Source organism: Aspergillus melleus (assembly GCF_016097325.1).
Source record: "Aspergillus melleus strain CBS 546.65 chromosome Unknown contig7, whole genome shotgun sequence".
Taxonomy (NCBI): Eukaryota; Fungi; Ascomycota; class Eurotiomycetes; order Eurotiales; family Aspergillaceae; genus Aspergillus; species Aspergillus melleus.
This window is the reverse complement of record NW_025763376.1, coordinates 3,316,911-3,342,058: the sequence shown is the minus strand read 5'-3', so window position 1 is coordinate 3,342,058 and position 25,148 is coordinate 3,316,911. Positions and strand designations below refer to the sequence as shown.

At 46.9% G+C, this 25,148-nt stretch overlaps 6 protein-coding genes across 7 annotated transcripts; 2 read left to right on the top strand and 4 right to left on the bottom strand.

Annotated features, from left to right (window-relative positions):
- LDX57_012109 (uncharacterized protein) lies at positions 1-2,245 on the bottom strand. Of its 2 annotated transcripts, XM_046093842.1 has the most exons (4): positions 1,955-2,245; positions 1,687-1,894; positions 441-1,628; positions 1-394 (listed from the first exon to the last, which is right to left on the bottom strand). In XM_046093842.1, the coding sequence occupies exons 1-4, from the start codon at positions 2,154-2,156 to the stop codon at positions 145-147; spliced, it is 1,848 nt and encodes a 615-aa protein (XP_045949820.1). In that variant the 5' UTR covers positions 2,157-2,245; the 3' UTR covers positions 1-144. The 2 variants fall into 2 exon arrangements, with proteins under 2 accessions (XP_045949820.1, XP_045949821.1); XM_046093843.1 differs by having other exon boundaries at positions 441-1,894.
- Positions 2,246-4,287: 2,042 nt separating this feature from the next.
- LDX57_012108 (uncharacterized protein) lies at positions 4,288-5,182 on the bottom strand. The gene has a single exon (XM_046093841.1). It carries the CDS (start codon positions 4,949-4,951, stop codon positions 4,388-4,390), a length of 564 nt encoding a protein of 187 aa, XP_045949819.1. The 5' UTR covers positions 4,952-5,182; the 3' UTR covers positions 4,288-4,387.
- Positions 5,183-6,321: 1,139 nt separating this feature from the next.
- On the top strand, positions 6,322-6,844 carry LDX57_012107 (GTP cyclohydrolase I; the record flags this gene model as incomplete). Its single annotated transcript, XM_046093840.1, has 2 exons — positions 6,322-6,471; positions 6,527-6,844. 2 exons carry the CDS (start codon positions 6,322-6,324, stop codon positions 6,842-6,844), a joined length of 468 nt encoding a protein of 155 aa, XP_045949818.1.
- Positions 6,845-7,422: 578 nt separating this feature from the next.
- Positions 7,423-10,893, top strand: LDX57_012106 (uncharacterized protein; the record flags this gene model as incomplete). The annotated part of the gene is made up of 1 exon (XM_046093839.1): positions 7,423-10,893. One exon carries the CDS (start codon positions 7,423-7,425, stop codon positions 10,891-10,893), a length of 3,471 nt encoding a protein of 1,156 aa, XP_045949817.1.
- A 685-nt stretch (positions 10,894-11,578) lies between these two features.
- LDX57_012105 (BRcat and Rcat domain-containing protein) lies at positions 11,579-13,005 on the bottom strand (the record flags this gene model as incomplete). Its single annotated transcript, XM_046093838.1, has 2 exons — positions 11,579-11,927; positions 11,996-13,005. 2 exons carry the CDS (start codon positions 13,003-13,005, stop codon positions 11,579-11,581), a joined length of 1,359 nt encoding a protein of 452 aa, XP_045949816.1.
- A 159-nt stretch (positions 13,006-13,164) lies between these two features.
- LDX57_012104 (uncharacterized protein) lies at positions 13,165-15,346 on the bottom strand. The gene is made up of 2 exons (XM_046093837.1): positions 14,927-15,346; positions 13,165-14,869 (listed from the first exon to the last, which is right to left on the bottom strand). Exons 1-2 carry the CDS (start codon positions 15,174-15,176, stop codon positions 13,836-13,838), a joined length of 1,284 nt encoding a protein of 427 aa, XP_045949815.1. The 5' UTR covers positions 15,177-15,346; the 3' UTR covers positions 13,165-13,835.
- Positions 15,347-25,148: the final 9,802 nt, after the last annotated feature.

Sequence of the window (25,148 nt, the reverse complement as noted above, 5' to 3'; positions counted from 1 at the left end):
CCGGCTACGTATCTTCATCAAGATTTTATTCTGAATTGCTTAAATTTGTACTAGTAGGGGAGCAAAATCCTAGAGAATTGTGGTTGAACAATTTCGCCAAGGCTCTCATTCCTGCTTGTGTTCCACAAAGCATGTGCGTCGAAGTCACATTGGCAAAGAATTTTCTCCATATTGAATCAGTTGAAATAAAGACGGTGAACCTTTCGCCAGCCCTAAAATCTTACTTGTATCAATTGTCTCTAAAGGAAATTGTTGTTGGAACCACAGCGTGCCGCACGACAGAGCCAAGAACAATGGCCGAACGGAGTTACTGGCTTCCCGAAGGATGTCACCTTGGGAATCATCGAGAAGATCAACAAAGTTGTTGAACGTACGGTCGGTCGGGTCCAAAAGCCTACAAGTGTCAGAGGTACAGACCCTCACGATGGAATATGACCTACCTGGAATCTGCAGTAGCCATGGTGTCATTCTTCGTTCCCAGATCAAACATGAGCCCCAATATTCCCTCCCCAAATCTTCCCACGAGCAGATGCAGTCTTTTACCGAGTTTTCGTATCTGCTTCATACGACCCAATTTGGACCTAAACTCACTGGAGTCAGCTGTTATATCCGGAAAGCACTCATGTAGCATGTATTTAACCACGCGTGCATCCTCTTTGTGTATGGGATTTCCGCGGCTTTGCCTTGGTCCGCCAAAAGTGGCCGGCGTAGTATGTAGATTCCCACTGAACGAAAGAGCTTCGCAACCACCACAATTTTTGAACAGCTCGAGAATGTGGTACCACCGGGAAAGCTGAGTACCCGCAACTTTTACATCCAGGGCGAAGATCAGCCGTAGCCGCTCTGCAATTGAAAGCTCAGCATCGATCAAGAATGAATGGCCGATATTTTCGGTTCTTTCGTCGCATGCGATCCCACGGAGGGCTATGATCTGCTGTGGCCCCCCTATCTTCAAAAAAAGTGTGGCAAGGAATTTGTTTCCAAGACTAACAAGCCGATGTTGGATTTCTGGGCGCAAATATTCATCAACAAATGGCTCAAGCCCTTTCGCCGTGCACTTTTGTCTCTCCTGCGCTACGAATTCGTTGATCATATGCTGGATGCACTCGCGCACAGTGGGGGAAGTGGTCCTCTTTGAGTTCGTGGTCTGAGTCGTGCCGGATTGTGCTCCACTGTCCGATTGACAACGGCTCACCAACCGATCGTTCTCTTGCTCCTCGGGAGTAGTCGACATTGCTTCGGTATTCGGTTCTATGACACATGTCGACGTGCTCAGAGATGAGACGACAACGTAGTTTTCGACGGTCGTACCCTGTTCAAGTGCATTCTCATTTAAACACCAGTCCATGTCCAGTTCGGGGGCTGTCGTTGAGGGCTCTCTCGATAACCCATCCATTTGAGGTTCCGGCGATCGGCTGATGGGCAACCGATTCCCCGGGTCAAATAGAGTGTATACTATCGCATCTTCATACTGTACTCCCTCCGATTGCCGGGACACCAAGGCCGGGCTCACTGTTCCGGTATTTTGCGCTAATACTGGCTGTAGAATAACAGGCAAAATCTCCATCGTAGGGCTTGAAGCAGATAACATTCGTGGGCGAGAACCATTGTTGGCATCAATGAAGATACTTGTTGGCGACCCGCGTTAGCCCCTTCAATCAACCACACTGAGCCCATTGGTCTTACTTCAGCGTGGCACACAAAGCAGCCTTTATATCCCAACTATCCAAGAACACGCCGGCTATTATTGCATTGATTGCTTTCCGGTGAACCTCGGGTGAGGCTTTCTCGGTTCGCTCGTTTCTTTTGATACAACCGTCAATGCCAGTTTGCCTGGCAGCCAGCGAATAGTGGGCTTTGAGGATAAATTCCTGTCGTAAATTGTGGGTGCTCTCTATTGTTGCAGCGGTCAGTATAAGAATGGTTCTGTACTACGGTAATTCGGGTATCTTACTCCTGTCAACACCCGTCCCATATACTGTGATAGCTAGAAGAAGATCCACTAAGGATGCTCCAATTTGAGACAGTCGTCTATAGCCATCATAATTATTCTCATCGGCTCCAGCCGCTATGAGTGCTTGGGAAATTAAAGCTTTCGTCTTGAACTTGTATTTGATGACATTTTCGACGTGCTGGATGTGTATATCCGTAGCCATTGTAGGTTTGAGGATGCCTTTGTGATGGTTAGCCACACTGGTGATACATAACTCTTCCGCACAGAACTGATGGATACTCGATATTTATCACGCGACTGGAATTATGGGCGATTCAGGCCAGCATGATTGACCCTCAATATCTGCAGCAGGGTTGCATAATACTTTTGCCCACGTCATGGTTGGCCACGTCAGATATTGCTTGATGGATAGCTGTCAGTTCATCAATGGTCAGTTGGGTTCACATAGTATGCCTTTGCCTCCAACAAACGAAACATCCGATACGGCAGGTTTGGTGTGGCGGCAGGGCAGGCCTATCGGCCTCAAAGGGTTTACCAAATAAGTGATCGGTAGATGGGTCTTGCAGTAGTGTTGAGTCTGGTACGGTCTCAGACGCTCCCCTAACGAGTGGTTGCTCTTGGCAGAACTAACCATCGACCTTGACACATCTAATCTTCATGTCACAAATACAAAATACCACCCGTCCTCAATTCGAAAAACAATGAAAGCAAATTGTCGACATATTACTGGGGTCAAATCATTCAGCCCATATAGAAAGTGCCATGCAGATCCAGGACATCAGATCCGCAACAATAACCATGGACGAAACAAGTCGCTACTGCTTCTCCCGGAGGAAGCAGCTACGCCGGCAACGAAGTTGCAACTCGCATGCATTGTCCCCATGGTTGCGGTCCTTAAAAGGCCAAGCTCGGTCATGAAGGCTGCGAAGCCCACAGCACTGGAAATTATCTTGTATTATTCGGATAGCATCGAAATCTGTTGCCTGGAAGTATGACTGCCACTGTCCCTCGATATAGCAAAGAAGGATACTATGAGGGGTATTGCGGGATAGCACAACTGTGGCAACCACAATCTCCAAAATCAATTGGCTTTTGAGAAAAAAAGAGGCCGTGATATCCCGTAGTGATGAATTGTTCCAGCTGACTACGCCTTTGTCCAAGGCCTTAGTTCGAATCATTCTTCTTTCAATTTCTTGAATACTTAAATTACGATATTCACCACGACCAGGGTGACGGTAATAAAAGGCAAAAGCATGGTGATCGGTACCAAGAGCCAGGTAGGCAATGGGGGTCGCACGGCTGGTGAGAGTGACCATGCTAGACTTGAGTTGTCGATTAGAGGCGTGCTTGTTTCGTTGTGGGATGGAGCCGTACACGCCAAAACCGAAAGCGAATATAGAACCCTGAGCGGACACCCAAAAATGCTCAGGATGGGTATTTATTCATTGAGTCGATTGGTGCATACCACTCCGCTAAGGCAGGTGAGCGATGTCGTGGTTTGAGATGACAAAGGCATTGTGTCAGCTAGAGACAATTTTTGTTGCTGTTTGTACATGTACAGATCACGAAATCTGCGCGCGCCAGGCGTAGTAGAAAAGGAGTAAAATGTCCCCTTTATAAATCATGCATGGCCGTATCTAGCTAAATAAATTGGACACACACAAGATCACGTTGGGACACAGTTCTCGCTTTGCCTCGCTGTGTCTGACAACTCATCCAAGCTCCAGGGTCTCGTTGAAAGAATACCTCATCAAACTGCAGGTGGGGGGTCTAGACTCTCCGCCTTACTCCCACATATTTTTTGCTTTCCCTTCCCTCGAGTCCAACCAGACTCTGCCAGCGTCATCATCTCCCCAGCACAAAGCCTTGCACACCGGTCATTCCCGCGGACTTTAGGTCCTCTGACTTCCACGGATTCCTCCTGCGTACGTTCCCTAGACGTCTCTGCGATTCGCCCGATTCACCCTCCTCACGGAAATATCTTTGTATTGTCCTCCGTCTGCCACCAAGCGAGTAATATCCCAATATACACGTGTATAATACCGTATGATATGACGTTGGGTCCTTCCAGTAACCTCCGAGGACCCTAGACGTAATATGGTAAGCTGTGTTAGAATGTTACTGTATCAGACGTGCCGCTCTTTACCATTTTTAGCAATTAGGGAAGGGCCTGATTGCAATTGCCAAAAAGAGAAACACATCTACAACGTGCCACCACCTACTGCGCCCAAGTCACAAGAAAAAATGTGGTAGGAAAGCAAATGGATGTAATATCGAGTCGTATCGTGCCTAGAGGAGCTATCATCGTTATGCCGTGATAATGAGGAGAATAGGATGTGCACAGCATGAAATGTATTGGTTTCTATAGCAGGAACTTCTTTTAGCTCGCGTTCCCAATGCCATAAGTCCGCCGCTTTTGCTGATCAGACAAGGTCAAATCTCGGTGTCAACTTTAATAAATTCCCATGCTGTTCCGCTGTGTCCTTCACCAGCAACCACTAGATCTCTGCCAGTGTAGCCTCCTGCTTGCATTGCACGAAAGCCATCCCAATGCTTCACAAGCAGCTCATGGCCGCCATCCGAACACTGACGGACACAGAAAAACTCCCATTGCTTGTGGGCCTCAGCCTTTGCCACGAAACGCCAGTCCTTTTGGTTATCATGCCCAAGGAACTCCCCCGAAACTGCATTTTTGAAGCCCAGCCAGCGATCCTTGTTTTCAACGCAGCGCCAATGACTACCAAGCCCATCATCGCAATTGACGAATGCGCTTTCCTTATTCACAGGGGCCAAGCCTAAATTGCCATCCTTGAGTGTGATAACAAGCCCACTCTGAATATCGCGGATGATAAAAGTTGCTCCCTTGTGAGGAGCCACGGCGGCCGGTGAGGGATACGGCGGCGGTTCGAGGTCGGCCTGTGATTCAAATAGGCAGGTATGCGTGGGTGTCATTCTGGAGTCGCCTGAGGAAGTTGACGAATTGTCTATGTTCTCCATGAGATGGTCTGGTTGGAGTGGTGATTATGATGGTAAATAGTGAAGTTGAGAAACGGGGTTTCAAATGATCAGAGATGAGTAAAGAGCATAGAGGAGCTAAGCGGAGATCTCCGTCGGTACCCACCAGAGAAACTAAATCAGCAGCGAAGTGTTTGTGCTCTTTGTATTGTTTGGAGTGTTTGTCCCGTAGCCCACCCTCTATACTATTCCCAGTTGGGAAGTAAAAAGGTCTTCGTTTTGTAAACCCCAAAAAGGGAGAAGATCTACATATTTATCTTCGACCATTCTTGAGTGGGCGGGTCCAACAAACATCTGCCAGATATTGGGGTTTATGTCCCCCTCTCGGTAAAGAAAAGAACAGGAACAGTGCAGGATATAATGTCCGTGTTCGTGGAATGTTGTCTTTACGTCCTTAGAGACACACGAGTTGGTGGTGACTGAGCTGTTATTCCTGGCCGCAGGCATCGAACTCAGCACAGAAAGGATCCGTCCCATGCTCAGAGAGAAGTGTCGTAAAAGTGAAGCCGAGCGACAAACTTGAGTGTTCTGATGAGCTTTCAGAATAGGCAAGTCCCCGGCCGGTTACTGAATAGTACATGTCGTTAACCTGCCTTCAAGAATGCTTGGTTGAGTTGGTACCATCATTCACTCCGGCGGTTGGTATGTTTTCTACTTTGTAATAATGGCGTGTCTACTTGCGGTAGCGCCCGAGCCGGCTCATCGTAATGTGAAGCGTGCGGGTGAACATGAGATAACGACCGAGTCGTGATGCCGGACGAACGTACATCTCCGCGGGGTACCAAAGATTATTTCGCCAATATTTAGTACGACGGATTCAGGCCTTTGCAAGAAGAACTTTCACTTTACGCTGAAGTGGTATCATTGTTGCAGTTTTGATGTGCAGGTAAGTCTACTGTCGATCCACGGGAAGAACCGTGCTTCTATTGTTGCACTTAAGGTGTCAATGAATATATGTCTCGATTACCCTGGATCATATTCTGATACTTTGATTATTTGGGCACGCTGGAGCAATAAAATGGCTGTTCCTGAATCGAACATCATTGTCGATGCTTGTCAAGAGCCGACGGGGTCCTTGCCACTCCAGAAGTTGGACTGAGAAGAATACGACATATCTGTCGAGAAGGATGGCCACACGAGAGTGTTTAACTTGGATACGGGTATGTTGAAGATCATTTTTAAAAATCACATTCTGCCACTGACATAGGACAGAATTAAAGCCTATCCGCAGCAGCGACAGTATTACTCGTGATATGAAAATTGCAGCATGTATAAGAAGGATGATAGAATGCCTAGGAGAAGACCCTAACCGGGAGGGCCTCCTTAAAACACCCGAGCGATATGCTGCTGCTATGCTCTTCTTCACCAAGGGCTACGAAGAAAGTGCTCTGGATGTTGGCAAGGATGCTATCTTCAGAGCAGATAACAGTGATATTGTCCTTGTTCGGGATATCGAGTTCTTCAGCATGTGTGAACATCATATTCTAGCATTCATGGGAAAGGTACAATGAATATATGAGAACCATTCCCGGGCTTTGAACTGACGATTGTGCGCAGGTCCATATTGCGTATATTCCCGAAGGCCAAGTCCTAGGTTTGTCAAAGTTAGCTCGGATTGCAGAGGTTTTTGTACGCCGGCTGCAGATCCAAGAGCGTCTCACGCAGCAGATCGCTCAGGCTGTCGATGACCTTCTACATCCTCAAGGGGTAGCCGTTGTTATGGAATCTGTTCATACGTGCATGGTTATGAGAGGCATCCAGAAGACCAGCTCCATGGCTATTACGAGCTACAGAATGGGTGTCTTTAAAAGGGATAAGGAATGTGAGGAACGCTTCATGTTTTTACTTAATCTGAGGCAGCAATTTCTTGAATAGTTAATCTCAGTTGCGCCAGCATGTCTGAAGAAGCATGGGCTGTGCGGTATGCAAAATGAGTAGGGGAGGCTTGAACATGGAATCCATTTCCGTTCATGGGGCTACGCATGGACTTAACCGCATATGAAGCGGGCGTGTTTAGACTTTTCAGATGCCCCGTGCCGCCAGCGTGTAGAATAAATATGCTCTGCACTAAAGCATTATCGAACGTCAAGTCCGTCGTCAATAAAAGTCTATTTCTGGCCATCGACGCATTTACGGCACTCTTTGACCCCTTCACCCCGCATCAGTATATTGAAGTGATCTTAAAGTCGTTAAACGGAATTGACCCAATCATTATAAATATGCTTATCAATAGAAGAAGACCGAGTTACTCTGGGCTAAATTTTCTTTTCTTGCTCTTGAACTAGCACCCCCCGCTCTTAGAGACTCATCGATATTACGGCTGGTAACCACTGGTAGCGCCAGCCTTTAGGAAACGGCCAAGAATATATATCTGGAAAGTTTGCTTCTGCTTTCCCATCATTTCCACCACCAACACGAGAGCGACGGGCATGCAACATACTTGTCCACCTGAAATGGCCACACTCGACTCCCTCAAGCACGCACTACGGGAGAAAGCCGGAGAAGTAACATCATCAAGACAGCCGTTGTCCGACAGACAATACAGTGACGGTTTGGAGATCCTGGGACAGGATTCAGCATATCAAGGCTTTGTTACCCCGCAACTCTCTTACCTTCTTGTCTCTCTCTTCAACTCGCATATCGCTATATCGGTACTCGAGATTGGGCCCGGCCCGAAGAGCATATTTGGAACTCTGGCCTACGATCTTAGACGCAAGGTCAGGAGATACGTTGCATTCGAGCCTAACAGGATTTTTGCTTCGAGACTCGGAGAGTGGCTCGGTGCTACCCCAGACGCAGAATCCCCATTGCCCTGTCTAGAAAACCCACCTGACATCCGTCGAAACCAATTCGTCCCGACCAGCCATACAGGGAGTGGGACCAATACCGAAACGAGTGAAAGCCACGAGCAATTCGATTTCATCTTACTTTGCCATAGCATGTATGGCATGAAATCCAAACGAAAGTCCATCGAACAGGCGCTGGACATGCTTGTTAAGCGACCCGAAGGCGGAATAGTGGCCGTTTTTCACCGCGACGGGTCGCTGGATCTGGACGGATTAGTTTGTTATCGGATGAATTCATTCCCTAATGGTGTTCTTTATGTAGCAAATGACGATAAGGTACTGGACAATTTCGCTCCTCTCATCGCAGGTTTTGTCATGGGAGATACCGCGGCAGAAAAAGCTGTTCGAATCGGGTGGCGAGATATATGCCGCAAATTGGGGCATTATGAGGGAGACCACCCAGATCATCTCCTGTTCCGCTCGTCCAGCATCATGGCGGCATTTACCCGACATGCGACCACCTTGCCAGAGCTGATGGACCAGGTTCCATTTATGATGGACAACAAGGCGGTTAAAAACCGCGAGGCTCGTCTTCACCGACCGTCTGCGATTTTAAGGCCGACAGAGGTACGACATATTCAGGCGTGCATTCAATGGGCTCTGAAGTACGGGGTCAGCCTGACTGTCATTGGCGGAGGTCACAGCAGTCATTGTCTATGGCCAAATGTCGTCTCGGTCGACATGGGTGCCTTTAGTCAAGTGCATGTTGTTTTACCTGTGGACGACACAATAGATGGACCCGAGTCGGGTCCCTTCGTCGTCGCCGAGGCTGGTGCCAAGACCGGTGATGTTATTCGCAAGGCTATGGCAGCCGGCATGTCTGTGCCATTGGGTTCCCGGCCAAGCGTAGGCGCAGGGATGTGGTTACAAGGTGGCATAGGGCACCTGGCAAGGCTGTACGGGCTCACGTGCGACAATATTGCTGGAGCCGTGATGGTCAGCGTTGAATCAGGCGAGATCTTCTGCCTAGGTCATGTACCGAGCCAGCACCGATTCGCGTCTGCCGTTGTCCCAAAAACTGAAAACGACATTCTATGGGCGATCCAAGGGGCAGGGAATAATTTCGGCATCGTCATCAGCATCGTTTTTAACGCTTGCCCAGCCCCTGCCTACTTAGCTCGAAACCAGGTCAATCCGCTGAGCGACATCCTGGAGGCACGACTCAAGCTTAAAGATTACGAGGAAGTCTCTAAAAAGCTCAACCGAAACTGTTCGGCAGATGCGTATTTGTTTTGGGAATCGAATCAGTTGCATCTTGGAGTGACCATGTTTGAATCCTCTCCGATAAGGCTCAGCTCTGCAACACCTACTCTCGCTTTACCGCCTATGGGCACAATCTTGGGGCCGGAAGATGAAATCAAGTCCGTGGATGGCATAGGTATATTCGAGGCCGAGATATACATGACGAAGATGCACGGGGGGCACGGCGGCAGCAGGACTTCTGCATTTAAGCGGTGCTTGTTCTTGGAAACCGTCGGAGAAGTGAATGTAGCCGATATCTTGGTGAAAGCCATTCGCACTCGTCCTACACAACTCTGCTATTTCCATCTGCTGCAAGGTGGTGGAGCAATCGGCGACGTGGCCGCCGATGCCACTGCTTTTGGTTGTCGAAAATGGACATTTGCCTGTGTGATAGCTGGTGTCTGGCCCCGCGACAAAGACGGAGCCATGGTCGCCCAAGCTGCTAAGCAGTGGGTGTACGACGTCGCCAATGACTTGTTACCTTTGAGCAGCGGAGCTTACGGCGCAGATCTTGGGCCGGACCCTAGAGATGTTATACTGGCGGCCAAAGCTTTTGGTCCGAATCGACCGCGGCTGGCCCGTATCAAGAACATTTTGGATCCGCACAACGTGTTGGCTTATGCGTGTCCCCTTCCGAAAGCACAGATGAAACTGTCACTCGTAATTCTTGTCACAGGAAAAAGCTGCGTTGGAAAGGACTATTGCGCCAACATTTGGGCCTCCACGTTTAGAACAACCACACAACGTCGCCTACAGGCACGTGCAGTCAGCATAAGCGATGTGACCAAGCAAGAGTACGCGGCGGCCTCCGGTGCCGACCTGCAGCTGCTGCTCCGAGACCGTGCTTACAAAGAAAAACACAGACCAGCCTTGACAAAATCTTTTCAAGACCAGGTGCAGCACCGCCCTTCATTGCCGGAAGAGCATTTTCTGGATCTAGTACATAGCAACTTGGATGTAGATGTACTATTGATCACAGGGATGAGGGATGAGGCGCCAGTCGCGTCCTTCTCACATCTGGTACCAGAGAAGAGATTGCTTGAAATACGTGTCGAATGTAGCCAAAAGACGCGACGTATTCGACGAGCGTGCCACGGGGATGATAACGATGGTGACGACATAGAAAGCCACGTGAATAGTCCGAATCCAACAACCAGTGACGGTTACCCCAGGGCCGTCTTTCACAACAAGGTGAATGGACAGGAAGCAGCAATCGAGTTTGCCCATTCATACCTCCTTCCCTACGTCCACGAAAACCTACAGCGCCTGGCAACCATGGTTCGCCGGGTCCCCAATTTTTCCCGGCCGGGCATCGAGTTCCGCCATGTGCTTGGCATCCCCGAGCGGCCGGGTGGACTAGACCTGTGCTCATCTCTGTTCCAAGCTCATTTTGCTGGCGACTGGGGAAATATTCATAAACTAGTGTGTTGTGAAACGGGCGGGATTTTATTTGCGACGCATTTATCCTCCATGGTCAAAATACCCTTGGCGCTGATCCGCGAAGCGGGCAAACTTCCTCCACCCACATTTTCTGTCCTCAAACCCTCTTCGCACATTTCGTCTTCAGTAATCAACGATTCACAGGTGAAAAGGATCGAAATGGAGCGGGATTTGATCCCTGAAAGCGCGTCAGTACTGGTAATAGACGATGTACTCGCGACGGGGAAGACACTCTGTGCGGTGCTGCAGCTTTTAAACGTAGCCAACATTTCCATTGAGGAGGTTAAGGTCATGGTCGTAGCTGAGTTTCCGGTCCACCAGGGCCGGAAGCTGTTACGACGGTTTGGTTTTGGCGCCGTCAATATTCAAAGCCTTTTGGTCTTTGGGGGTGCTTAGGAACGAACTGGACATCTTTCCAATTCAAAATTCTCATAAGCTACGCAAACCGGAGCCAGAGACTATCTTATCGTTAAAGAGACTCCTATCCTCCAACCTGACACCTTCCGCACTAGAGGCCCTCGACTAACTTTTCATACTTTAAAAAGCCTTTTGTCGTAGAGATAAGCCGAAAATGTAAAGAAAGAGGGCAGATGTCACTGCAGTGTATCGTGATGGGGCATATGATAGAGGCGAGCCCGACAGACGATTCGGCTCTTGTATAACTACTTTCACCACAGCCCAACGACTTTACAAGGAGTCGCCAATGCCATAACCGGAATATGTGTGTAGGTGCACATGGCAGAAGACGGGCGAGTATCCGTCTTCCGGTGAACAGAGTTGCCACAAGGCTGGCGTAGAGGGGAAGAGGGTGTTTATCCTCCGATTCGTTCATACCCTATGCGAGGACTTGGCCAGAAGCGATCTGTGCACCTACGTGAGAATGTGCAAATTTTCCTAGACCAGAAGGTGACGGATAACAAATGGTCCAAAGCCAGGAAATCGATCTCGCTTATTTTATGATCAATACTATCCATCCGATGAGGGAGTCGAGGCTTTTCCAAATGAGATACAAGACCATATACCTAAAAAGCCATAAAATTCAACCCGCTTTGATACATGCCCTGATCACTGAATAATCGCGCTAGATTCGATTCCGCCTGCAATCTTCGCACACCCGCAAATGGCAGCGGCGGCATTGAAGGATATATTTCCGGTGGCAACTCCCGCACATTTCGCATTCAAACCGACGCCTACCGGACCCAAAGATACGCTCAAAACGCCCCGGATGCTCACATTCGTGGACCTCTCGTAACTCCTGCTGCATTCGTGCGACACGGAGTTGGCGATCGTGGGGCCGTAGCACCTGGTTGGCTTCTCGGTCCACAACTTCCTGGGCTCTCTCCTCTAGCCTTTGTTCGTCCCATCTCTGACAGGCGCAAGACTTCCATTTTGCACCACACAGGTAGCAAAACTGTGCCTTGCATTTACATCTAGTGATGTAGTCAGTTGTTATCATTAGAATATCGGGGTTAAGCGAGAAACACTTATTGGGACGTACGTTATATGATAGCAACCAATACCCAGTTCCACTAAACTCCGACAAGAAAAACAACGCTGCCAGCCTTTCGAATCGGCCAGTGCCAGGGTAGCTTGAAGAGCAGAATCTGCTGCACAGTCTTCCTGATGGAAAGAATTCTTACACATCGTGCAGGTTGAGAAGCCACATGAAGCACAGTCCGCTCGGTCTGCTGTGATTCTAGACGGAGGTATGAACTGGCAGCATTCCATGTTACTACAGTATGTCCTATCTGTAGTATTGTACTCAACTGCCGCTGCTTCAAACTGAGTTAACTCTTCTGCAGACATATGTCCCTGGATGAGAAGTAGAGGAATCAACACCCGACAGCATCTAGGTGGATAAAGTGATTCGTCCTTCGTAGCCCTAAGAAATAGATCCCTAAGGCAATCATCACAGTAAAGGTCAGAGCATTCCAGGCGAATAGTTCTGTGTGGTAGAAAGTCGTTCAGGCAAACACAGCACTGGACTTCTGTTTTCATTTTCTGTATGGCCTCTGCCTGTCGCCGTGCATATGTGATCGAGGAGCCGGCCGCTTCATTACTCTCATCACTGTCATCTGTATTTTTGAGCCGAGGCGTCAAGTTGCATTTTCCCTGGTCTGTTTTAGAACGGAGATATCCGGCCTGGGAATCTATTTCAAGACTCTCCAGTGGAGCATCGCTGGCGGCTGTCTCTCTTGCTAAACGTCCATCCTCCTGATCTTGCTTTTCTTGCTCTATGATGACCGATATTGCGGGGCCATCCACCTCGACAGCTCGAGCAATACTATTCGCAAGCTTTCGGTCGCCCAGGAATACTTTATATGCTGTCAACTCGTCCGAGAAGACTAGAATGGCATTTTCATAGTCAGGAGGCGCGTCAGAGCGGTACTTTCCCTTATCGTTGTCATGATAAATTTCTATTTCCGCAAGCTGCACTGCCAGAGCCAAATCTTCCTCATCCAAGGCTGATTGACTTGATTGACCCGGTTGGATCGGGGGGGTTGCCATGGTCGATCTTTCATGATATATAAGAAAGATTCAGAGAGGCTAAGAACTTAAAGCTAGACATCCAAGTCCCTGGTAAAGAGTAGGATAGGAAAATATATAGGGAAGCAAAAAATCTTTGAGTTGCTCCAAGAACCATGGGAGATTATAATAATTAGTGCCCCTCATTTGATTGGTAAAGCCTACAGCTCGTATTGTGTCTGAGACACCTTCCGTGCCCCACGATTCTCTCAAGGGTACTCAAATGGTAACACACCTTAAACAACTCGCCATTATGATCTTCATTTCTTCGGGCTTATATTTTGGTGATATGAGACCGGCTTCTACTTACCAAGTCAGTATAGTAGTAATAACACCGACCCACTTCCCTGCCGCAACGTGTATTTGTCATTACCACAAAACAGAAACTGAGTGATCCTCAGTTTTCACTTGTGTAAACGCCTCTACAAAACTAGGAAACCTGCAATCTCGAGTAGAGAATTCCGTAAGCTTAAATCTTATTCTACCATAACTGTCAGATTTAATATCCCCAGGAGCTTAAATACATGTTTAAAGCACATGTGTATCCAAGTAATTATGTTTTAGACGCCATCGAGAACACGGACGGGGATGATTACAACATACCCACTCATACCAGTACGCCAGAATCAGACAATGGCTTGGAACTTCCTATGTACTCGAGCCTTGACCGACTCACATGGCCCTGGAAAGAAAAAACGTTTATAATATGTCATCCAGAAACATAATGTGCCGTGGTGGTGGAGAGCAAGAAAGGGGTAGCATCGTACGAGATCATGCAGTTGTATCTGGCAAATTGGTATTCCAAACGTGAACTAGGAACCTAGACTGGAGCTAAAACGTGCATTCCAGTTTTCTGCCAAATCTGGCGGCAATGCACTGCGAACAACTCCACCGGGAATTCGCAGATTGAGAAATTTCTCATCCTCACCATGCTCAAGTTCAAGTTTTCGATCCTCTGTGCTCCGGGCGAAGGATACAATCATCTGCAGTAAAGAGGCAAATCGCCGCAAATCCGGCTGTTGAGATTGCTCCCACTGTTTGATTTCCTGTCGCACGTCCTGAACTCGGATATCATTGAACTTCCCGGACCTGTGGTAAGCGAGCACAAAGTTAGGAATCTGTCTGATCCATAACCGGCCCATCTGTTCTGAAAGGGTGTCGAAGTCGGCTTTCCTAACTGAACGTGTTTTCAGGTCAAAGATTGCACATTGTGGAATATAGCGACCCCTCTTGAGGATTCTGAGTGGACTTGGTTCCTGTTCAGGGATGGCTGAGTGAACGGTCGATATCGTAGCTGCTTGCATAGATGACAAGATGTCTTCAGGGCCCACATAATCTTTGTTGGAGATAGGGTCCTTCTGGATCTTCAAATGCTCTGGGATTAAGTCAGGAAGGTAACCGTCAGATTCAAACCGTACTAAGCATTTCATGTTGGCAAAGTCAAAGGTGATAAGACGTTGATGAGACTCTGAATTCCGAATGTTTTCACCCCACGTTGTGTATGCCTCTGGAAAAGTGTGTCCAAACCCTCGGACATTCTGGATGGTTTCGGTGGGTGAATTTTCCCTTCTGCTGAAGAAGACTGTGTCCCCAATGACCTCGATAAGCATTCTAAATGCGGGTCCCTTGCCGCACGCGAACCTCAACAGATTTCCCAGTGTGCTTCCACAACCCACAACATCCAAATCCTCGACACAAAAATCCCGGTTGTCTATCAGTACGGCTCGAACCATCGGCTCTAACGGATATGTGGGATGTCGTGCCGAGTTTAAATCACGAAAGTAGACACCGGAGTCCTCACGCAACTGAGTTGGTTCAGAAAGTGGCGTCCATGCTGGGGGTTCACCTGACGGAAGACATTGAGTTAAGGAGAGTATTCGGGTTTCTGGCGAGGGTCATTCACCTGGAACGATGATCTCGTGTTTTCCACTGACCCAGTTATAGGAAGTCAAATACTGCATATTGCTAATTTGGACAGGGTCATAAGATTGAGTTGTGCAATCTTCAAGTTCATGATGTTCGATTGTTGCAAGGACCTCACCCAGCGGTGGGGTTGGAATCGGAGGAACTGGTGACCTCCCACCCTTGCTCTCTATCCACTCATCTCTATTTCTTCCCCGAAATGAGTGATGAGCTCTCCTTCGGAAGGCCATATTTTTGGGTGGAAGATAAGTGAATTTGTTCGACGCAACAGAGCGGGCGATCGAGAGATCAGAACAGAACTAATTCGGTAGATGGCAAAAGGTCGGCGAGGGAAAAAGGAAGATCAAGATTGCGATGATGGTGATGATTTCCTTACAATATAAATACCTTTTTACAGTGCTGATGGTATTGGCAGTCAGCAACTGGGTTTATTGCAATTGTGTCACGTCGCCACGTCATGCCCTTGTTACTGATTGGTTCAGCCGGCCTCGCTTTATCGCAATTACGCGGGGTGGCGTAGGTCGGCACTGCTGCTTGGTAGCCAGTTACCCGTCAGTAAAAGCCAGGGAGGTACTGGTATTACCCCTCACTTTGTACCTGTACACCTTGCTGTGCTTTAAAGGCTGAGCAAGGCGAACTCCGACAGCGGCAACCTGCATGGCTCGAATCACTTCAAAGCATGTACGTTTGTGAGGTTACTTAGGTAGGTGGTGATCGTCGAAATGTGAAAGTAGAAATGTCTTCATGACCCCGTTGTGGCCTGCGTCTTATGAGATACTGACATTGAGCATGTGATAGCAATCTACGCATCTAGTTATCTTTCGGCCACGAATAGTCATCTGTCAGCGCTAACGCAGTGCAGTGGGCCTTGAAAGGGACAAGCCAAGGAATGGCATTAGAGAGGGGCGGGCAGCAACCTCTATTACCAATTTATTGACACTTGTGTGGATGTTCGGTGTTTTATGCCCTTCCAGTTGGAGTGAATTTGGCGGGAGATCGTTTATAACACCATCATAGTATATGCACAGAGTGGTTGGCAGCCTCACGTTGTCCGGAGAGTATAGCGGATTTCCAGAAGCGGTATAGTGTTATTGCTCTATTGGCAGGAACGCGAACATTGAATAGCGGATCTTGATTTACAGCTTAAAACAGTACCTACCGGAATGCAAGTATATGACGGGCTGGATATGCGACAGGACGATAGTATGGGTTCTTTAGATGCAACATAAAACAATACTGTGCAATGCCGCCACCTGAATCTGTCCCCAACTAGAACACTGTTCAGTGTGTTATTTAACTGGTACGCTGAAATAAACCAGCAGGTGCGACACAAGGGATAAGGAGAAAGATGCTACGGCTTGTCGTACGTTTTGCTTTGCTGAGGGCTTTAATTTCGAGAAGGAACAAAGGTCTTTGTAGCATTAATCTCAATGAATCGACATGATGTAGAGTGCGACACACGGTCCGAGAGCTCTAAATGTGAGTAGCCATTGTTGTCCCATATACTGTGTCTAATTGACGTGCGGAGAATGAATGAAGGGAAGTAAACCCATTCCCTCAAACAACACAAAGGAAAACACAGAAACGGCAGCTATAGGGCCGACAAAAGTGATCCGATAGAGCCGTGCCTGTAACGACAGGCTACAGAGACATAACGCTTCTACCGCCGTCCGAGGTTAACCTTTGCCGAATTTTAACAAGCAAGTTGCCATGCCCCAAGCGAATGAACTCCAGTCGACCATGTCCCTGCACTGTAGCCCCAATAATGGCACTTGGTGCAAATACAAGAGCCTCTCCTACGGAGAGTCCGACAATCTCATTGAAAAGAGAGGACGTCTTTGCAGATATCCCATCAGCTTTCAATTCTGTCTGTGCAGTAGACGGACCTTGCGCTGCTCCAGCTAAATGCTTTTGCAGGGATCGCAACCATTCTGGCGATGTGAAACGGTGCACAATAGTTACCGAGCAAAGATTTAGCAAAGATGTAGAAATCGTCGGTTCTTGCGTTGAGATTATCATACGAACTCCGAGGTGCCGTTGAAGTCGTACTGCGGACAAAAGTGTGTCTGTAAATCCACGGGCTTCAATGGAGTTGTTCATGTACTTAAATGATATGTGAGATCTTCGGGTGAATTTAAAGATTTGCAGGGAATTCAAACCTTATGAGCCTCGTCCAAGGCCACCACCCTTCCGACTCTTGCTTCCTGCTCAAGAAACAGGCCAAGGCAAATATTGAATAAAGAACATGCTGTATCAGGCGATATACAGGGACACGAGAGATCGACAATTGTCAATTGACGCGCCTGATTCCGGGATTAGTATATTGTGGCCTCATGATAAAGCGTTCAACTGACCTTTGATGTCCAGTCCGAGCCCCTCTGATGAGCCTTTTTCCCCTTTTTGCCGGTATTCGCTGATTGGCTAGGAGGCATAAAACTCTCAAGTGTCTCAAGCCGCTGACTGAGGGGATCTAATTGAGAGGGTGTTAGATTAGAAGAAAGAAGACTCCGTTTGAACGTTTGGTAATCAAATCCGGCTCCGGACTCCTGTTGAATCATGCGCATATCACGTAGTATGCGTTTAACGGTATGCATATACAGCGGCATTGGTCCATCATCCTGCCCAACAGCCATAAGCTCCAGCATCCGCTTTGTGTTGAGACTTTCCTGGTCAATACGCAACGGTTCGACCGATATGTTGAATCTGGAATACGTGCCCTCCTTAGTGAGTTAGCACACATCGAAGATGTGATACATATCTTAGTAAATCTCACCCGGATAGTATGGATGTTTGTAGGGGCGCATAGAACTCGCACGTTAATTTGGGGATGCGTGGACAGAAAAGCTGCCTCACAAGGTGACCCCATGCTATCGCTGATAAATGTATCGTAGTGAAACACCACTCCGGTAAGCGGACTGGGGAGATGTCCAGCTATCGAAGGTATCAAGCAGTTCTCCAGCATGCAGGATAGGGTGTGACTTTTACCCGAGCCCTGAGAGCCACAAATGAACGTGCTCGATGGAGGGCTGACATTGAAAAAAAGACGACAATCGTTGGCGGGAATGGTGGCGAGGCGATTGGGAATGTCACTGTGAACCCCTGCCAGCAGTCCGAATTGGGTGATACTAGGCGTCTCATCTGGATGATTCTGCACAAAAGCACAGCTTGTTACCAGGGGTGCGAGAGAGCTTTCGGTGCTCCCCTGACCTGTTGTGGCTGGCTCCAAGAGGCTCAGGTGAGATTGAAGGGCTTCGTCGCTAAAAACGGAATATTGACTGATAGATCCCATGTTGGCTAGAGGATGATGTACTGTGGCGTTGTTGAAAATAATTGTGATCGATGCTACACTCAAATTACTGAGGAAATCATGGCTTCTGTGGGTGGAGGATCGGTTATATACCTAATTTTCCTCGTTGCCGGCAATCGCACTACTGAACACAAGCAAGGGAGAAAGAAAGGGCAAAAACTGTTCTAGCAAGAGTAAGGAGAAGGCAATCGTTCGCATAAGTGTTGCATAAATGTTACAAACAAGTAATATGTGTATCCTTTGCCAGCTGATGTGGCAAATACGTCTCGCCGGGAAGGGGGGATTTGAGGTATATGGACATAGGGCTACACAAAGATCATAGGCACACCATCAATGAGATGCTAGACCGGGGCCTGGCATGGGAGCATCTAGAGATTTCAGTTGGTTTAAGAAACCCCAAAGGTTGTTTAAAGCAAAAGCAATCTCCCACTTATCTCGTGGACTTTTGCTCCCATCAAGTCTTTGCGATTAGCGACTCACATTAACCCACCAGTTAAAGGATCATGGAATACCAGAAAGCATAACAACAAACATCAACAGTGGGTCTTTGCGCGGCAGGCTAAGTTCCTCCTAGAAGGTGTACGTAATGCCGCAAAAGTAGTACCTCTGCCAATCTATTCAGATGCTTACGAGCTGCTTAAATTATACTAATAAGGAAACCCAAAATTCATTCAGCAACAGTCGGGTAGCGAGTCAGCACACGAGAGGAGCAAAATCCTGGACAGTTGTTGTTGAAACAATTTCGCCAGCCCCCTTTCCTGATTGTGTTTCCACAAAGCATGTTCGTTGAAGTCACATTGGCAAAGGACTTTCTCCACATTGAATTAAATAAAATAGAGATGGTGAACCTTTCGCCCCAGTCCTAAAATTCTACCTGGATCAACTGTTTTTAAAGAAAATGGTTGATAGAACCACAGTGTATCGCGCAATAGAGCCAGCAACAATGGCCAAATCGATTTACTAATTTCCCGAAAGATATTATCTTGTGAGTCGTTGAAAAGCTCAACAAAATCTTTAAACGTATTTTTGTTTGGGTCCAAAAGCCTACGAGCGTCAGAATCGCAGACTTTCACGAGCGAATATTATCTATCTGCTATCTGCAGTGACCGTAGTGTTATTCCTCGTCTTTAGATCGAACATGAGCCCCAATATCCCCTCTCTAAATATTCTCACGAGCAGATGCAGTCTTTTACTGAGCTTTCATATCCGCTTCATATAACGCAGTTTAGAACTATATTCACTAAAATTAACTAATATCTCCAGAAAACTTTCATGTACCATATCTTTAGCCACGCGTGCATTCTCTTTGTATATAGGATTTCCGCGACTTTGTTCGAGTCCGCCAAAAGTGACTGATATAGTATTCAAATGCCCACTAGACAAAAGAATATCACAATTATCACAACTTTTAAAAAGTTCCAAAACGTGATACTATCGAGAAAGCTGACTGCCCGCAAACTTTTTATCAAAAGCGAAGATCAGCCATAATCGCCCTCCAATCAAAAGCCCATCTTCTAACAAAAATGAATAATCGATATTCTCGGCTCTTTCATTGCATGCGATCCTATAGAGAACTACAATCTGCTAGATCTTCTCTATTTTCAAAAAAAGTGTGACAAGGAATTTGTTTTTAAGCTCAGGAAGCCTATGTTAGATCTCTGGACGCAAAGCTTTATCAATAGATGGCTTATAATCGTCATTTATACACTTTTGTTTCTCTCGCGCCAGAAAGTTGTTGATCATATGCTGGATGGACTCGCAGGAGGAAGTGGTCAGCTTTGATTTTGTAGTCCAAGTCGTGCCGAATTGTGCTATATTATCCAGTTGAGAACGGCTCATCAACCGATCGTTTTCTTGCTTATCAGTAAAAGTAGTTGATGTGGCTTCAGTATTCGGTTCAATGATACATATCGAAGTACACAGAAATAAAAAGACAATGTTATTTTAGACAATCGTACCCTATTTAAATGCTTCATTGTTTAAACATCAATCCATGTCCAGTTCAGGATCTGTCATTAAGATCTCTTTTGTTAGCCCATCCCTTTAAGGCTCTAACAATCGGCCAATAAACAGCCGATTTCTCCGGTCAAATAAAGTGTATATTATGACAACTTTATAACGTACACTCTCAAATTGCCCGAATAACAAGACCGGGCTCACTGTTCTAGTATCCTGTGCTAGTACTAGCTGTAAAATAACAGACATACTTTCCATTATGGGGCTTGAAGCAGATAACATCCGTATGCAAAGATCGTTATTAACATTAATAAAAATACTTGTTGACGGCCTATGTTAGCCCCATAAACCACATCGAAACTCTTTATTCTTACCTCAGCGTGACACACAAAGCAGCCTTTATATTTCAACTATCCAAGAGCACGCTAGCTATTATTGCATTGATTGCTTTCCAATATATCTCGAGAAAGGCTTCCTTAGTCCGCTCATTTTTTTTGATATATTCATCAATGCCAGTCTTCTTTGCAGCCAGTGAATAATGGGTTTTGAGAATGAATTCCTATCATAATTTATATATGCTCTCTATTGTTGCACCGGTCAATATAAAAATGGTTCCGAACTAGTGCAATCATAATATCTTACTCCTGTCAGCGCCCGTCTCGTATACTATAATAGCTAAAAAAAGATCCACTAAGGATGCTCCAATTTGAGACAATCGTCTATAGCCATTATAGTTATTCTTATCGACTCCAGCTGCTATAAGTGCGTGAGAAATTAAGGATTATGTCTTAAACTTGTAATTGATGACATTTTCGACATGCTGTATGTGTATATATGTAGCCATTGTTGGTTTTAAGGACGCCTACATAACTCGTACGCACAGAACCGACAGATACTTGATATTTATTACCCGATTGGAATTATGGGCGAACCAGATCAGCATGGTTGACCACGTCAGAAGTTTTCTGATGGATGGCTGCCGGTTCCATACATCTAGAATAAATTTCAATCGTTGTTGGGTTTACATGGTATGCCTTTGCCTCCAAAAAACGAAACATCCGATACGGCAGGTCTCACAGGCGACAGGCTTATCGGGCTCAAAAGAGATACCAAACAAGTGACCAGTAAGTTGGACCATGTAGTAGTGCTAAGTCTAGTAAGCTCTCAGACAATCGAGATGTGTGATTCAGAGCAAGTGCGCGGCTAGAATCCTTAACGAGTGATCAGACTTGGCAGAATTAGTTATTGACCTTGACACATTTACCATTTTCGTTATAAATGCAACATATCATCTGTTCTAATTTATCAAAGAAAACAGATTGTAGACGTATTACTGGGATCAAGATCTTCAGCCATGCGCAAAATACCATGCTGACCCGCATTATATTCTCCCAATCCTTGGTGTATGTCTAGTATAATGAAGGTGAATTTTCTGCAACCTATATAAAACATCAAGCAGCACAAAAGGACCGGTAAACCGTCATTCCCAGGCATTATCATTTACCGTAGACTGAGGTAGTATGACTCGCTCGACGGTGCGATAACTTTTGGCCCACTGCCGGTGAAATGATCGTGAGATAGGCCTCATACTTCCAACTTCGTCTTCTTTGGATAACCTGGAGAAGCATGGTCTAGATACAGTAAGCCAAATATTTCAACGGGTGGCTAGTCGTTTTCACATCACGTACCCTGCAGGTCCACGACATCAGGGCCGCAACAATAACCATGGACGAAACACGTCGCTGCTGCTCCTCCTAAGGGGAGAAGCAGCTACGCTGGTAACCATGTTGCAACTCGCATGTATTGTCCCCGTGGCCGCGCTCCTCGCCCCCGGGTCCCATTGACAGTACACCTCGCCGAACTGCAGGCGGGTCTGGACTTTCTGCTTAATGCCGCCAAGAGAGCCAGATTCCAATGTACACAGTCCGTGTCTATTACCGTAATATATTACGCTGAGTGCTTTCCCGGGTTACTCCTGGGTAACAAGATGAGTTGTGTTGAAATGTTACCGTATCAGACGAGCCAGCATATACCCTTTTGAGCAATTACGAAAGGACCTAATCGTAATTGCCAAATAGGGAAACACGTCGGCAAGGCGCCACCGCGGCGGGGCTATGTCACACATCCTAGGATTGACGGTCAGTCCCATTATGCGGTCAAAGCCTAGCGATATCAGGTATATGGTCGATAGTTCCATCCAATCCGTGAATAGAAACTGAGAAGATGCGATTGTAGGAAAATCGAAAAGAATCTTCATGCAGTCAGCAGAACTCCCCAGCTAGAACGGCATGAACTCATGAAACATGTTCATCGCCCGCGCCTCGTTGTACTCGAGTATCCTATGTCCACTTGCGCCGCCAATTTAACTCACGGGGTTTCTCTCGGATTATTGCGTCAGGTACAGCTGAGAGCCATGCCCGTCGGTAACCTAATGGCAAGAATGGGGGATCTTCTGGCCAGGTTTCGCGACAAAGCCGAGAACGTGCATGTTAACCTAGGCGCCTGGACAGCTAACTATTCTGTCTTCAAATCGTGCCGAAGCCTTGTGAATCGGACGGCTCTTAATAGCAAAATTTATAGGCTAGTGTAGGGCGGCAAAGGCTTGAAAAAATAATAAGCGTATTCTTTACCAAGGAATGAGTGACTTTCTCCGGCCAGAACGCCGTGCCCGTAAAGGTCGATCGCTTGCTGTTATTCTTAGCAAAACAACACCATAACGCGTTTTCTGGAATTATATTTGTTCAAGAACGGGTCACCGCGCACACATTAGAATCGGTGGTTTCCCACCATCCGCTAACACAGAACTTACTCCGTTGCCACGCGTGCGTTAGCTCAACACGAAGAATGAAGAAGTAAGATATATAGGACATCTAGACCCGGCAGATGTCCACGATACGCTGGGACATTTTCGAGACGGCAGACTGAATTTAGATATCGCGACAAACGTCCTGGAGGGAATCTTGGAAGTAGAACTAGTTACTGTACCATTCAAGTTACGAGTGACAAAAAGGCTGTGAATTCATCAATATTGCAGACGAAAGATTGTACCGTATGGTCTCATTTATTGTGATAGTCTCAAGTAAAAATAAATAAGGAACGTAGGATTTGAGGCTGCGAAAGTTATGACAGCTGTTGCGCCATCGGGGAGAAATACCCACGGTTAGATAGAACCGCCAATTGGATCTGACTCGGCTGCTGCAGTCAGTTCTCCAAGAAATTACGGCTCTTATAACGCGTGGTCGTATAGGAACTACTTGGTCGTTTAGGGTTGGTACTCAACTTCCCCGCTTCTGATAACCGCCGGGCGCAAGATGCTCGCTAAAAGTGTTGGCATCTACAATTCACCGGTGCAGGTGGATCCAGCCATCGGATGATGCCCGGGCACTCCTTTCTGAGGGCAATCAGTCATTCGCAAGCCCTTATCCAGCCAGTAACCAGAAGACTATCGTGAAATGACCGTCGGTTGTGCCTCCTCACTCCAATCAAATGTTTATGACGTAGCCGTTCACAGCTTTCTTCATACTCTAGTGAAACAGATTCTATATACATATTACGCCGGATTTAGGGCAAGGACATGGTGATGCACATATCAGAGAACAAAGCGACCCCCCGTATTTACCTTACGCGGGGGCTGAGGCCTTGAATATGGAGCAACTCCGCCAAAATGGCGTCCCTTGCTCGAAGACAAGATCAAATAGCGGCACGCCCCAAGCAACCGTGCCTCCCGATTGTCAAACACTCTCACTTTCTCATAACCTACAACATCCTTACTGTACAGTATACGGTGGCACTTGGCCCACTGTACGACGATCTATTTGTAACAAACTCGTCAGATAGCACTTCTAAACCTTTTTATTGCTAGCCTGAATTTAACCCATGCAGAGACGGTCAGCGGAGAAATAATTGATTCATTGCCGACCGCTCTCCTCATATATGCCGCGGAAACCTTGCGTCACACTTGGCCCTGAGATGAATGGTGGGCCAATGTTTTACAGTGGCTCTCACGCCCAGGTACGGTATAACTATTGCGTCATGCTTAGCAAAGCTTCCATGAGATCTTTCACGCCCCTCGCACAAGTGTCTACCGGCAAGTAGAATTCCGCTGGCTTCTTTAATTACTAATAGAGTTATGGCGAGATGGCGCCCTACTTGCCGAAGACCGGATATTCTATGTTGTAGTCCCATGTGCTCATCTCGCATACTTTCCCAACTGTGATTGGCGCCTTCCGGATGGGAAAAAATAAAAGATCTTTCAATGATACTCTTTAGGAGTTAACTGCAGCACTAACACAAGTAGACCAGAGTAAACTAAACGATCGGAACCTTTCGGAAGCTGCCGATTTGTTAATAAAGAGGGCTAAGGAGGCGAGGAAGCATGTTAATCTTATGGTCTTGATATTAGGTCATCGAACCACTGTTAGAACTCGTGGAGAATATGCAGACCAACTCATTCAGCAGCATGAATATCCTCAAGACATTGATCTTATATTGTTCTAATCTCCGAGTGAATTATCGCAAATCGACATTTAATAAACATGTAATTTTTTAATTCCGCCGTCTCCGGCAACGTTCGGCAATTATCATACTCCAGCCATATACGTCACGACCTCAAAGTCCTGGCATTTCACCACGACAAGCTTATATATATTCCTTTTCTTCTCCCTGGCTGTATAAGATAATTCCTTCTCATCCCTACTTAACCGTCCCTAGATTTCTATTTGCAGTTGGTTTTGGGTCGATACAGTGAATCATGATCACAAAAAACAAAAAGAAGGCCGCAGAGAAGGCGAAACCTAGTTCCGTTCTAGCGGCTCCGGAAAGCGATATACCCATTTCGATATCGTAGTTACTGACGCTAGATTAATAAACAGGGCCTCTGCAGCTCTAGTTGTCTTTTTATTTACCGTCTGTCACAAGGCATTGCACTGCACTCACCACC

What these genes read in the sequence shown, in the direction of transcription:
- LDX57_012108 (XM_046093841.1), bottom strand. Translation starts at nt 4,951, where the DNA reads ATGGAGAACATAGACAATTCGTCAACTTCCTCAGGCGACTCCAGAATG.
- LDX57_012104 (XM_046093837.1), bottom strand. Translation starts at nt 15,176, where the DNA reads ATGGCCTTCCGAAGGAGAGCTCATCACTCATTTCGGGGAAGAAATAGA. An exon ending in ACACGAGATCATCGTTCCAG is followed by an intron (nt 14,870 to 14,926) that starts GTGAATGACCCT and finishes GTCTTCCGTCAG; the next exon opens with GTGAACCCCCAGCATGGACG.
- LDX57_012109 (XM_046093842.1), bottom strand. Translation starts at nt 2,156, where the DNA reads ATGGCTACGGATATACACATCCAGCACGTCGAAAATGTCATCAAATAC. An exon ending in GCTTTGTGTGCCACGCTGAA is followed by an intron (nt 1,629 to 1,686) that starts GTAAGACCAATG and finishes GTCGCCAACAAG; the next exon opens with TATCTTCATTGATGCCAACA. An exon ending in ATGGCTACTGCAGATTCCAG is followed by an intron (nt 395 to 440) that starts GTAGGTCATATT and finishes TGACACTTGTAG; the next exon opens with GCTTTTGGACCCGACCGACC.